Source organism: Danio rerio, chromosome 13 (genome assembly GCF_052040795.2).
Source record: "Danio rerio strain M-AB ecotype USA chromosome 13, GRCz13ab, whole genome shotgun sequence".
Lineage (NCBI taxonomy): Eukaryota > Metazoa > Chordata > Actinopteri > Cypriniformes > Danionidae > Danio > Danio rerio.
In genome coordinates this window covers 42,885,318-42,899,268 of record NC_141033.1, presented here as the reverse complement: position 1 = coordinate 42,899,268, position 13,951 = coordinate 42,885,318, and the positions used below count along the sequence as shown (strand labels likewise).

At 32.2% G+C, this 13,951-nt stretch overlaps 1 protein-coding gene across 6 annotated transcripts in view; it reads left to right on the top strand.

The window, feature by feature from the left end:
- Window positions 1–13,951, top strand: part of zgc:123010 — a 35,758-nt gene that overhangs the window by 7,996 nt on the left and 13,811 nt on the right. For 2 of the 6 annotated variants that reach the window (XM_087278486.1, XM_087278484.1), the window contains exons 2-8: window positions 3,672–3,745; window positions 9,967–10,047; window positions 10,223–10,279; window positions 10,812–11,009; window positions 11,106–11,225; window positions 12,595–12,643; window positions 13,431–13,521. In XM_087278486.1, coding sequence (XP_087134612.1) covers window positions 3,672–3,745; window positions 9,967–10,047; window positions 10,223–10,279; window positions 10,812–11,009; window positions 11,106–11,225; window positions 12,595–12,643; window positions 13,431–13,521 — 670 coding nt within the window. 6 annotated transcript variants of the gene reach the window in all.

The following is a 13,951-nucleotide window of genomic DNA, read 5'->3' as shown; positions in this document are numbered from 1 at the left end:
CTGCTAATGAGCTGATGATCTGTATAAGGTGTGCCTGGTTAAGGAGACAAGGAAAATGTGCAGATCTGCTGGTCCTCCCAGATCGTGGTTGAGAAACACTCATCTATAGCATGAAAATTAAATACTATGGAAGTCAATGGTTCCCGGTTTCTGACATTTTAAAAAATATATGTGTGTTGTATTTATAGAAAAAAGAAACTCAAACAGTTTTGTGACAAGTAAAAGGTGTTTTGGGTGAACTATTCATTTAATGTTTAGTTAAATGTTCATTAAATGTCACACAAGGTGTCTTCCTGTCTTTAATAGTGTAACAGCAGTGCTTTCCACACATTGACTTTATCTGGCTCGGCCGCCCAGGTATATTAACGGCTGCCCAAGTATATTAAGTGACACGTTTTTTAATAACTAGACTAACAATGTCTATGTAAATTTAGTCAGTAGTGTCTTTAAAGTAAGTGAAAGATCCAGAAGGGCATTATGCTGATTTGATTCAGGAGGGCACTTTTTTTGTCAGACGGTTCACTTGTCAGGTTTACATCCGCGCTAAAATATCAAGGTGAAAGTCATCATAGCTTACGTAGAATAGACCCAGCTCCCAACCCAACTTTGAGAATAGATTAACTGCAATTTATATATTTTTTTATCGCACGATAAGTGTCTTGCGTTAACGCAGTACGTTACCGCCGATAATGGCCCACCGCTATTTACAATATTCTCGGTGAGGATAAAATGATAGGTCTAACCTGGCTGCAAAATAGCCTATGTACACCATTAGTTAATCAACGCATGTGCTTTATTTAAATAAATAATCGACATGTTTTATTTTTGTAATTATTATAATTTTTTTAGAGATAATGTCAGTTTTTATTCCATTTTCTGTCATTTATTTCTCATTTGATGATTATTAATTGAATTTGTTGACGCCATTAGGCTATATTACATAGGCTATTTTATATACATATCTAAAATACTTTGACATTCAAGTTTGCTTTGAATTTGAAAGAAAGAAAGAGAGAGAGAGAAGCAGATTTTACCTGTCAGTGGGTGAACATGACTCCTGAATAGCATAAAAGTAAGAAAAATAGTGGTTTTCTTTTTTTTATTTCAACAGTGTTTTTTTACTTCAACCCATTGTAAAGAAACAGTGTATAACAGTGTCATAAAAAATACAGTTATTGTTAAATTAAATGATGTTTTGTTTGTCGTGTATATAGTTAAATATTTATGTGATGTGGGTAAATGGCGTGTTTCATTCTGGCTACCACCGCAAGTATATTTAAAACCTGTGGGAAGCATTGAACAGTATAACATTTTATATTGTCATTTGCTTTGATTTGTAATATTAACATTGTACCATTTCTGCAACTACATATGTCTTAGTATTAAGAATCAGATTGTCCCTACTGAAATTTGAAATTTGGATAATTGGATGATGAATAGCCCAGGCCCATGGCTGTTGTTTATTTTATTTTATTATCTTACCAATGTAAATCAGTTTTTTTGTTAAACCACCATTGTCACAAGGCCTTGGAAGTGTGAGATGAGTCATTTAAAGGGAAGTACAGTCTGTTGACCAATGCAAAACTTCCCTGTAACCACAGGACTCGTCTCAAATCACGACCTGCTTCTTGGTACATTGTAGCTTTGGTTTTCTAATAAGCGTCTCTTTGTTCTCTTGTGGGACGTTGAGATAGTTTTAATGTCTAATCGAAGTGGTTGAAATGTTTTCAATGGAAATGTATCATCTTTGGATAAAAGGAAAGAGTTTACAAGCTCATAAAGACTCAAATTCCACTCTTTCTCAACCAGGAATGTTAGTGTTTGGCTTGAAAAGTGGGACTTAGTCATTCTGTGCTGTTGCTGTCAAAGAAAAATTTACATTTCAGACATTTTTGCAGATGGTATTTAACAAAGCTCTCAACTTTACCAATGGAAGAGCTGTCAGGAATCCCACAAGAGCTGAAAAATTTGTCTGAAATCCATTTGCTTAGATTAGATGATGGCAAAATCTGAAAACACAGCCGCTGGATGTTCTTCAGAGAAAGCCTTGCTTTTACTAGGCCGCAGTGTAAATGGGCTTCTTCAGGAATGTTTTGAGTTGTGAGGCCATGTAGCTCGGAGAAATGTCTATATTTATCATAGCAGGGGAACTTTAGACTAGCCAACAATTCCTGTAAGGCTTTGGGTCGCACTTTTGTTGACTAGTGTGTTAGCGTGTATTTTGTTTTGCTGATGAATTATCACTTGGTTGGTTGGCTGGCTGGCTGTCTTGTTTGTAGCTGATGTGAAATTAACATCTTTGCGCAGCTAATGAAACATAATATCAGCTGTAAAATGTTAAAACTGTATGACAGCGGTCTTGGGTTTATATAGTATTGTAGTGTGACGTAATGGATTTATTGGTGCCTTACATGACAGTCATGTTCACCTTGCATACAAATGAGGCAGCTATAGCTTACAAGGGACAATAAAAGAACAAACCCTCATTCATGTATACATTAACTAAATTACACAGCTATCAATGGAATGCATTTCTTAAAAGTTAAGTCTTCTAATAACAAGAATTGAAAATTGGAAGAGAATTATTAATTATATTTTGTAAAAGTAAATCCACAGACAAGGAGCATAGTTAAACTAATACAAATGTATTTTGTTTGATTGGTAATGCAAAATCAAGACTTTCTAAGTTTTTTTTGTGGGTTTTTAGCACTCCAAATTAAAGACGACAACATCTGGTATTTTATTTTGAGCTGCACACACAGTATGTCTTTACAGTAATAAGGCTGAACGATAAATCAGATGCAACTGTCGTGTGCATTATTTTATTTACTCTGTAAATCTCCAGCACGTGTGTTCAGCTGGAGCAGCATTTACTACTCAGCCATAGTTCTCTGACAAGCTTCGCAAAATATTGTATGCGATATCATCATTTAGTAGACAAATAATTGCAAATAATCAATTTGCGATATATTGACAGCTGTTTGCATAGCTTCTCTATTCACCTTATTCTCCGCCGACGAGCGGGCGCTGCCATTTGAATCTTTTTGGCTTGAGACTTCCGGTCTCATTCACTTCCATTAATTTTTTGACATTAAAAACTGCTCTTTACGCTGCTTGATGTTGCAATTTGATATTTTCTTATGTTATTCTTCTTGGTCTGTATAGTCATGCAAACATTTGTTTGTAGAGCAAGTAGTTTGAGGCTTGTTTTGACATACTATATGTGTGTGGATTATATACATTTTAAGGCTTCAGATGCAAAAACCTCTAAATGCCATCTGAAATGTTCTTCTAAAGTGACCGTTTTTGTCAGCCTCCTATGTTTGCGTTTAGTTAATTCACTTTAAAGGTAATGTAAATAACTTATTGGTCACTATAAAAGTAAAAGTACTGTGCCTACACACAGGAGTCGGAGAAAAATGCTAATTTTAGAAAAAAATATCACATGGCTTTTTTGCATCCAAACTCTTCATATGCATGTCAGTTCACACTCTTAAATTGTCAAAACAAACTTTTATTTTGGATGTGATTTTTTGCCCGGCACTACGAAACAGTTTAGCTTCACAAAGTGTGGTGTTTCCTAATGTTGAATGGAGTCTGCTGCTCCTAAATGTACTGAATTTGGATTTTCTCTCTTTCTTAAAAGTGAATTTATTTTTATTCTTTTACAGGCTCCAGTGATGAGAGAACAGAAGAGATGGACACGAATGCCATTCATGAGCAGAATGACGACACGCTTTCACAGGTACATGAGCAGTGAGGTTTTACCTCAGTTAAGCTAAGATAGCGTTAATAGGGATAATTCACCCATAACTAAAAACTCTGCCATCGTTTACTCATCCTTCACATATTCCAAACCCGTTTCTTTCTTCTGTTGAACACAAGTGAAGATGTACTGAAGAATTGTGAAAAGGCAGCCATTGACTTCCATAGTATTTTTAGTTCCTATACAATGGCTGCATTCTTCAGAATATCTTGTTTTGTGTTCAGCAAAAGAAAGAAATGTATAATAGTTTAGATAAACTTTTATGAGTGTGATTTAAATTGAGAACATTTTCATTTTCATCATAGACTTTCCCTTTAAGGAATGATAGAAAGACCTTCTTGTTTGCCTTTTGTGTTTGAATAACAACTGATTATATGCATTTTCTGACCAATAGTGTTAAGTGTGAGATTGAATTTCATTTTAATCCAGGTCATTTAACTACTATTCCCGCATAATTCTCACCTTAGAAGTGTTTTTACAAAGTTTAAGTTTACATGTAAATGCTGCTATTCAAAGTGGCTACTATATGTTAAGTGTAACTGAATTTCAGACGTGTGTATTTTGTTAATGATTGTTTGGCAGGAATGCATAAAATAGGTCAGATGTGACAGTACACGTGTTTACAATGTTACAAAGATATGAAATTTGAAGTTCTAATGTTTTTGTTTATAAAAATATTAGTTGTCACAAAAATAACATAGGATGATTTATTCAAATATTGAGTTACATTTTCAAAACATTCAAATAGAAACCAATAATTGATTGATACAATTGATTGATACAAATACAGCATAATATTTTTTATCCATGTTTGTAAATGTCACAAAATGGATTTTATATAAATAGAAAAATATTAAATGCAATACAAATGCCTACTTTAATAAATCATTAAAATTAGATTAGGTTCAAGAATGGAGAATAGTTGATTTCTGTATTTTATAATTTTTTTTTCTGATTTTGACTATGTAATGATGTGAAGCTACTTTTGGTATAAGAATTGTTGTGAGTGCATTTTAATTGAATGGAAGAATGAAACTTGAATTGAATATAAAGATAAAAATTACAATCATTATTTTGCGGCTGCAATGTGATTCTTAATGTGCTTTTACACTTAGCCTTTTGTTCTGGAACCTGGCGTATTTCCCCCGTTAACGCAATTCATTTGGGCATATGTGAATCCAGCAATCACGCTCGGATCTGCACCAAAACAATCGGTCCGAGATTGCTTGAATGAGGTGTTCCCGGCTCGATTGAAATGAACTCTGGAGCAGTTTGATTGCAATGAGAAGGCAAAATGCTCTAGTAAACTAACGGACCAGGCTATATCAGTGTATTATGAATTAGTAATAGGCATTTATGGCTATACGAAGAAAGAGTGATGAGTAAGGCGGGATGTCATCATTCCTACTGATAAATATGCATTTCATGTCAAATACAAAAGTGAAAGCTTGGTGATCTATTAACAAGAGCTGATTATCCGTTGGGAAAATTGACCGAACTGCAGTCTTGGTTTATCTGTTAATTCATATATTCTTTATAATCAGGGGATCTGCGGGGTATTAAAAAGTCTTGAAATGTCTTGCATTTCAAAAACTTAATTTTAGGCCTTCAAGTCTTAAATCTACTGAACTATTGTGTTGTAGGTCTTAAATCTTTTTTTTAACAGGTCTTAATTTTCTTCATTCATGTATAGCTACACAATGTGGCCATTAACACTCATACAATCACCAACAATCACAGTATTAATAATTTTTTTTATTTAAAAATAGCAGTTTTAACTTCATTTACCATCGTGTTTTAATTACTTTCTTTACAGTAACATTTGTTTAAAAGTTCTCCATTTATTTACTGCAGAGGATACTGACCTGACCTATGTTTGTTATCGTTAAATTATTATTATTGTTTTATTAAATTCTAATAGTTTTTTGATGGGGCAAGTGAAAAACTTTTCCAACTGGGATTTTCGCAAAAAAAAATTGTTAGAGTTTAGCTTTGTATAAGTCTAAAATGTCCTTCATAATGCTCTTAAAAAGGTCTTAAAGTCTTATATTTAACTTGGTGAAACCTGCAGAAACCCTGATAAAACAAAGCCTATAATGCATAATTCTAGCCAACAGCAACAGTGTGTATGAAAGTCTTACCTCTGATTTATATTTAGTGACATGTCTGTGAGTGTAACCATTCAAAATTAAAGCGCAGCTTTTTCCTTTATAATGTCTTATTGCTCATCATCATAATTTAAAATAAGGACGCATGTCAGCTGAGTAAGTCTCTGACAAATAAACAGTGGAACTCTGACCAGTGTGAGGAGAGTTTATTCACAAATGACTTGTTTTAGCTATTTTGGTCTGTTTAGAAACTTTTCAGTGTGAAAGTGAACCGCACCAAGAACAAAAAGCAACATTGTAATAATTTTAATCCCTAAAATTTAAAAACATCGGTGTGAAAGCATCCTTAAAGTCTTTTAATATGTCATCAAGTGTATTCCTGTTCTTAATATGTCTGACAAGACAGTTTTAGTATATGATCTGTTCTTACACTGAATGGCATTTTAGTGAGAGTCTTAGTAATATCAAGGCAAAACTGTTGATCGTCATTATATTTTTGCCCCCCCAAAAAAGTTTTGTTCTACACTAAACCAAGTCAGTTCTGAGAAATCTATAGAATATTTGTTTAATTTATTATTGAAATGTATTTTTATTCTTTAAACAAGTCAGTTCAGAGAAATATATAGAGCATTTATGTACTAGTATCATATTTAAATGTATTTATAATCTTAAAATGAGTCTGTTCTGAGAAATCTATTTAATTGTATTTATTTAAATGCATTTATAGTCTTAAAATAAGTCCGTTCTGAGAAATCTATAAAATATTTATTTAATTGTGTATAATTTAAGGTCTTTATAGTCTTAAAATAAGTCAGTTCTGAGAAATGTATATAGAGCAGCTTTTCCTGACACCACTTAATATTTGTATGCAATCCAAATGAACCAACAACTTTTTTTTTTTAGCTTAATTTCAAAATGTTTTTTGGAGACATTCTAGGTATCCTGGCAGTACCTTAGGCCTTTGACGTTTCTGTTAGTGTGTGAACTTTATCTTCTAGCCTGAACATATCAGTCAGGTTAAGGTCAGGTCAGTGTGCTCTAAACAGAGATACTCCCAGCATGTACTTTGCAGATGCTTTGAAGTTCTTTTGTTCCAAGAATCCCAGACTATTATTTCGGTGAATGTTACACATTCATGCTGAAACTATTCAAACAGTTCCTTATCAGTCCGTGGTGGTGTTCATTCTTCCACCGCCTGTAACAGTAGACTGTGTAAGCGTCATCCCTGCGGTCATCTTTAAGAATTTAAGCTGTGATTTGCATTTTAGTTGGTTAACCACACGTTCAGAGTGAGAGAGAAACTGTGGTTTGTTTCACTTTCACACGTTTGTGCATTATCAGTCTGCATATAGATTTATGGAGGTCAAAGTCCTTCACAGTGGTTTTGTAACCATTTCAACCTTTTTTTTAGTGCTTTAACTTAAGAAGTCTTTCTCATTTAATGCTGGATTCTCTTTTTAAATGCATTTGATGGACAAACTTGGAAACATGCCTTCATTTTGGACTTCTGTTCTGCATATTTTTTCTCTGCTAAAATAATTGCATGTATTTATATTAAAGTTCATTTGCAAAAACTCATTTTAAAACATTCTGTAAATTGTGGTCATTATCATTAAACTCACAGTAAATTTTTTTGGAAAAAAATTTCATTTATGGTTTTTGGAAAGCTGTTTAAAGCACAATTATATAAAAACATTACTTCATGATAAAGCACACTAGAACAACAGCATGACCAGCACCTAGGCTTCCAATGGTATTAAAAAATGATTTTTGCGATTAGTTTGAATTAGTTTTATCGTGGTATAGATCATATTAGGGCTGGGCGATTAATCGAAAAGTAATAAAAATCAACATTCATAACCAATAATCGTTCTCATTTTTTTCCAGGTCGATTTTTAAAAAAAAATTTTTTTTTAATTATTTTTATTAAATTTTTTTATTATTTATAAAAAAAAATTTCTCCTCAATTACTTTCCCTATACTGCACCCTATATAGTCAAGTGACCTTGCTCTGTTAAGACTCATTTACTTCTGTGTTGACCACACTGGTTTTGTCCGGCACAACCTTCATGTGGTCGCGTACACACACACCTCTCAAAAAGTGTAACTACACGTTGGGACGTTGCGTATCGCAGGTTTTGTGATTGGTCGTTTTGATAGCGGTGACCGGCATGGGCGGTGTGGATCAATTTCAGTCGTTAAACGTTGATGTTCAGTAAATAATCATAACTTATTTACTGTACAAAACTTGTCAGTAACTATGAGGGCAAAAAAAAAGGAAATAAATAAAATAATCCTTCATTAATCGTAATTGATTTTAAAATGTTCAATTAATCGAGATTTTGATTTTAGGCCAAACCGTTCAGCCCTAGTTTGTATTTTCATGATATTGCCCAAAGCTACAAAATGATTACTTTAACAGGTATAATAACAAAGTCTATGATGTTAGGCTTTATTTGTATTTGTAGACATTAGTATACATGTGTCTATGCACAATATTTACAAACAAATTAAGTTGCAAAAGGATTACGTTAAAGTTGAAGATTTGTCAAAGGGTTCCTATGCGTCTTAAAAGTACTTAAATTTCAGACTTGTACACTGCCTGATAATAGTCTTGTCACCTATTCAAGTTTTAAGAACAACAAATAATAACTTGACTTCTAGAGGATCATTTGTTATCAGAAGTGGCATATAATAAAGGCAAAGGCCTCTAGATTACGCTTATTTTACCTAAATAAAATATGATCATGCCTTGGTTTTTAATTATTTAATTAGGATAGTAATTCTGACTTTGCTTAGACAAAAGTCTTGTCATTAAACAGAAATAATGTACATTATAGAATATAAAGTCATGGTGCAGTGGAAAAAGAATGAATATTGTGTATGACTCCCATGAGCTTGGAGGACTGCATCCATGCATCTCTGCAATGACTGCAATAACTTATTAATAAAGTCATTGGGAATGGCAAAGAAAGCTATCTTGCAGGGCTCCCAGAGTTAATCAAGATTCTTTGGATTCATCTTCAATGCCTTCTCCTTCATCTCACCCCAGACATGCTCAATAATGTTCATGTCTGGTGACTAGGCTGGCCAATCCTGGAGCACCTTGACCTTTTTTGCTTTCAGGAAATTTTATGTGGAGGCTAAGGTATGAAGGCTCAATGGTTAAAGGCTTAATGGTTAGCACCAAGAAGGTTGCTGGTTGGAGCCCTGGCTGGGTTAGTTGGCGTTTCTGTGTTGAGTTTGCTGTGTTCACGTTGGTTTCCACCGGGTGCTCCGCTTTTCCCTTAAAGTTCAAAGACATGCGGTATAGGTGAATTGAATAAGCTAAATTGGCCGTAGTGTATGTGTGTGAATGAGTATGTGTGGTTATTTTCCAGTAATGGGTTGCGGCTGGAAGGCTATCCGCTGCCGTTCATTATGCTGTGAAGACCTCTGATAAATAAAGGGACCTAAACCAAAGAAAAATGAATGAATCAACTGATATTAACAATTAAAAACTCATTGTATAGTTAACGATTAAAAGACCTGGTAATAGTCACACTATAATGTTGTAGACCTGATTAACATATGAAATGTCCTATGATGGACAGCCACTTGCTAATACAACAATCTGAATATTATTGAAAGCACTATAAAAGTATAAAACAATATTTTTTTTATTATTATTATTATTTATTTATTTTATTTTTTAAATACTTTATTTAAAGCTTTTCAATTTTTAAAGAAAAAGCTCAAATTTACCCCAGCAAAAAATAAAAATAAATAAAAACTGCCTACAATGCAATTATTCATAAATGAAAGTTATTCACCACATTTTAAATCGTCGATGATGTTAATATTGTGGATTTTGATTATTACAATATATTGAATATTGTTATATGTCTTGTCTACAAGCACTTGAGCATGAGCTCTTATTTCTCTTAGCAATATCAGTTTCTGTGTATAAGAAGCACTTGTGTGTATTGCATCTTCATGTTAAATAGCAACATGAACTTTGGACAAAAAACATTTCCTAAATGTAAATGCAAATCATTTTCTGAAAAGTATCTGTTTTTGCAAACGGACTATGTTTTTGCATGTGTTAAACAGGATGTCTTAATTGGTGAAGAGGGTCTCAGCGAAGAGGAGAAGGCCAGGCGGAAAGCAGAAAGGCGCAAAGCCAAGAGGAAGGTGAGAGGAGATCAACTTTAACACACTAGCTAGAAGAATGAATCAACTTTAACCTGGAATTATTGGAGCATTGTGTTTTATTTAAACTCATTGTGAACATAATATATATGGAATTGTGCATGCATTGTGTTGCTGCCAAAACCAGAAATTAATTTGTCTCTCTTTTTTTTTTAAGCGTCAACGGCAGCGGAAGAAACTAGAGCGGGTTAAAAAGGACGAAAGTACTGAACAGGTAAACTGAAACTAGTGTAATGAGAGCAGGCTTAGACACAGGATGTTTTGCACTGTTTTTTGTGCAGTACAGAAGATCAGCGCCTCATTTCTAGTTTTTCTTCAGCATTATTGGGTCTTTAAAGTAGGGCTGCACGATATTGGAAAAATGTGATATTACAGTATTTTATATTTAGTAATTACAGTAATTTTTATATTAGTCCTATTTAATTTAAGCACTGAATAAATAAAAATTTACACATTTACACAAGTAAATAAATGGACTCGACGGGTTTGAAATCAACGCATTTTTGTGTGCGCAGAGTCTGAGTGGGTCTAGTTATTAGTAACTAATAAAGTTATGGTAACTAATGACCTTAGCTTTTCTGATCTTGACTAATAAAATAATGTGCACCTTTTGTGAAGCTGCTTTGAAGCGATAATTATTGTGAAAAGAGCTGCTGTATACAAATAAACTTGAATTGAAGTTTAGTTTTATTTGTATTTTTTATATCTATATCAAATGTGTTGTACAATTCAAGGAAGAGGAGGAGGAGGAGGAGGAGGAGGAGGAAGATGATGCAGGCCCTGATTCTGAGCTGGATGAGTCTGAAGAGTCTGAGCTGGAGGAAGTGGTCGTGTCAAAGGTGGAAGAGAAGCCTGTGGCTCTTCTGAATAAAAGTCCTTCTGGACCTCCGTTAGCTTCTGGAAACAAAAGCAACCGGCAGCAGGGGGCCCGTTCTGGTGAGGAGGTATGAAACAAACAATTTGTCAGATGTTTTTTTAAATACAGCTTGAATGTTTAAGTTTACACTAAATTAAAATTTACACTCTTTTCCCTATTTCAGGACCCAGGGTGGGATGTGAATAGTGCTTTTGTTGCGAATGCTGTCAGTCACATTCGACCCAAAGCGAAAAGTAAAGGGAAGTCAAAAGAGAACAAGGAAAATGAGAGCAGGCCCGCAGAAGTGAGCATTTATTTATTTATTATTTTTTTATTTATTAACCCTTTAACTTCTACTCAAATACATTTTTGAATAATGTTTAATTAATGAAGAAAGTAATTAATTTGTTTATTTATTAACCTTTAGCTTCCATACTGAAAATACATTTTGACCAATTTATAATTAGTTAAAATATTTATTTATTTTTTAACCTTTTAACTTCTACTCTAAAATTACATTTTGACCAATTTATTAATTAACCCTTTAACTTTCATTCTAAAAATATTTTGTCCAATTTTCATTTGTTTATTTAATAACTCTTTAACTTCCACACTAAAATATATTTTTACACATTTAATTAAGTTATCTATTTTTTTATTTGTTAACCCTTTAACTTCCAATCTAAAATATTTTTGACCAATTTTTATTTATTATCCCTTTAATTTCCACTGTAAAATATGTTTTACACATTTTTTTTAACCCTTTAACGTCTACTTTAAAAAAAAATTTGATAAATTTTTGATTAATTAACTAACTAATTAATTAATTTATTTATAAACCCTTTAACTTACACTCTAAAATACACATTTCACACGTTTAAGTTGTTTATTTATGTATTTTATTAACCCTTTAATTTCTACTCTAACTGTTTTAAAAAGATTTTTATTAATTAATTAATTTATTTATATTAAAATATTTTTGACAATTGTATTTATTTATTTATTTATTTATTTATTTATTCATAAACCATTTAACTTCCACTCTAAAAATGTTTTGACCAATTTTTTATTTATTTATTCATGTATTTATTAACCCTATTTAATTAGGTTATCTATTCATCTATTTTTATTTTTTTATTTAACAACTTCTACTCAAAAATAATTTTATTACCAATATGTAATTAAGTAACTAATTTGTTTATACATTTTCACAAATACATTTTACACATTTAACTACGTTAACATTTTTTTTACCATTTAACTTCCACTCTAAAAATATAATTTCTTGACCAATTTATATTTATCTATTTAATTATTCTGTTAATTAAAAATATAAAGCAGTTAAGTTGCTGCTTTTATTGCATTTTAGAATTGTTTGGGTATTAGCTGCTTGTAATTTTCTATCTTTTAAGTGAAACTGTATTATAAGTGAAATGAGTGGTTTGATATAATTGTCAACCTTCCTGATACTGTTACATTTTAAAACATCATACTTTTGAACTTTTCATATTTACATATTTGAAATGTTTATTCATGCCACTTCAAAAATAGAATTAAAAATGTAAAGGAGTCAGTGGTAATCCGTAGCATTCTTAGGTAATGCACATGTGTAGTGTTGGAATAACCTGCAATATTTATTCACCCATTAATATCATATATTTGTTTTTAAACAGGTCATTGGCTTTTCAGAAGCTAAAACTAAAAGAAGTGCTTCGCTAGTAGGTGAGTAATTCTCTTTCCTTCAAATGCAAAAACACATTTATTACAGATTTATACTTTTTTTTTTTTTTTTTGTCAAGATCACCCCATTATTTACTCACTGTTATGTTGCTTCAAACTTCCATTTCCATAGAGCATAAATTCGGAATCTTTAAATCAGAGTCGTCGCAGAAGTTATCATTTAGCTTAAAGGGGTACTAATCTAAAATTAAAATTCTGTCAATATTTACTTCAAACCAACACAAAAGAAGATAATTTGAAGAAAGTAGGAAACCTGTAACTATTGACTACCGCTGTATTTGTTTTTCCTTGTATGAAAGTGAATGGTTACATGTTTTCAGCTTTTTTTAAAGTGTATTTTTCTTTTGTTTTCAACGTTTAAAAAAAATAAACTCAAAGCTTAGGCACCACTTAAGGGAGAGTAAATGGTGAGTACATTTTCATTTCTAAGACTTGCTTTATAGTACTTTTTTCTTTCTCTAAATTTGGACATTGGCAACTCCAGTCCATATTTACCTTCATTATATGTACAATGCTTTCCCAGATTCAAACAAAACAAAACAACAACTTTGTCTTTCATGGAAGAGAGTAAGTCATACTGGTGTGTAATAAAAACAAGAGAGATTTAGTGGCCTATTTTAATTTTTTTTTTTACATTTGTTTTAGGTTAACAATCCTTAACAGAATGTGAAATTATTCACATGCATTGAGCTTTACATGGTTTGTGCTGTCATTGTGATTCATGCATACCTCCTCCCTATGGGTCTTTCTTTCTCTGTCTTTACTCCAGAAAAAGGGATTCGATTTGTTCAGGAGGGTCAGTACACGCAAGCTGTCAGTCTGTTTACAGAGGCCATCAAATGTGACCCCAAAGACTACAGGTGAGGATGCTTTCTTTTTAATGAAACCACATACATGACACTGGATCATAAAGCCAGTCAAACGCCAGTCAAACTGAGATTCTTACGCCACCTGAAAGGTGATTGAATACTTTGCATTGTTTTTTTTTTTTTAGGTTAAGACCATATTTGCTCAAGATAAAACCATTTGAATATCTTGAATTTTGAAGCTTCCTAAAAATATAAATAATGAGAAAAATGCCGTTTATTAAGTTGTACAAGTTAAGCTTTTAGAAATGCATATCATATTATAACCGATTTACATTTTGATACATTTACATATTTATATTTTACATACATACATTTTTATATATTTATATTATATTTAAAATAATATATATTAAAAGAAAAATTTATAATTTTGACTCATGTTTTTGAAGATTGCCACAATTATACGCATCCGGCTTAAGAG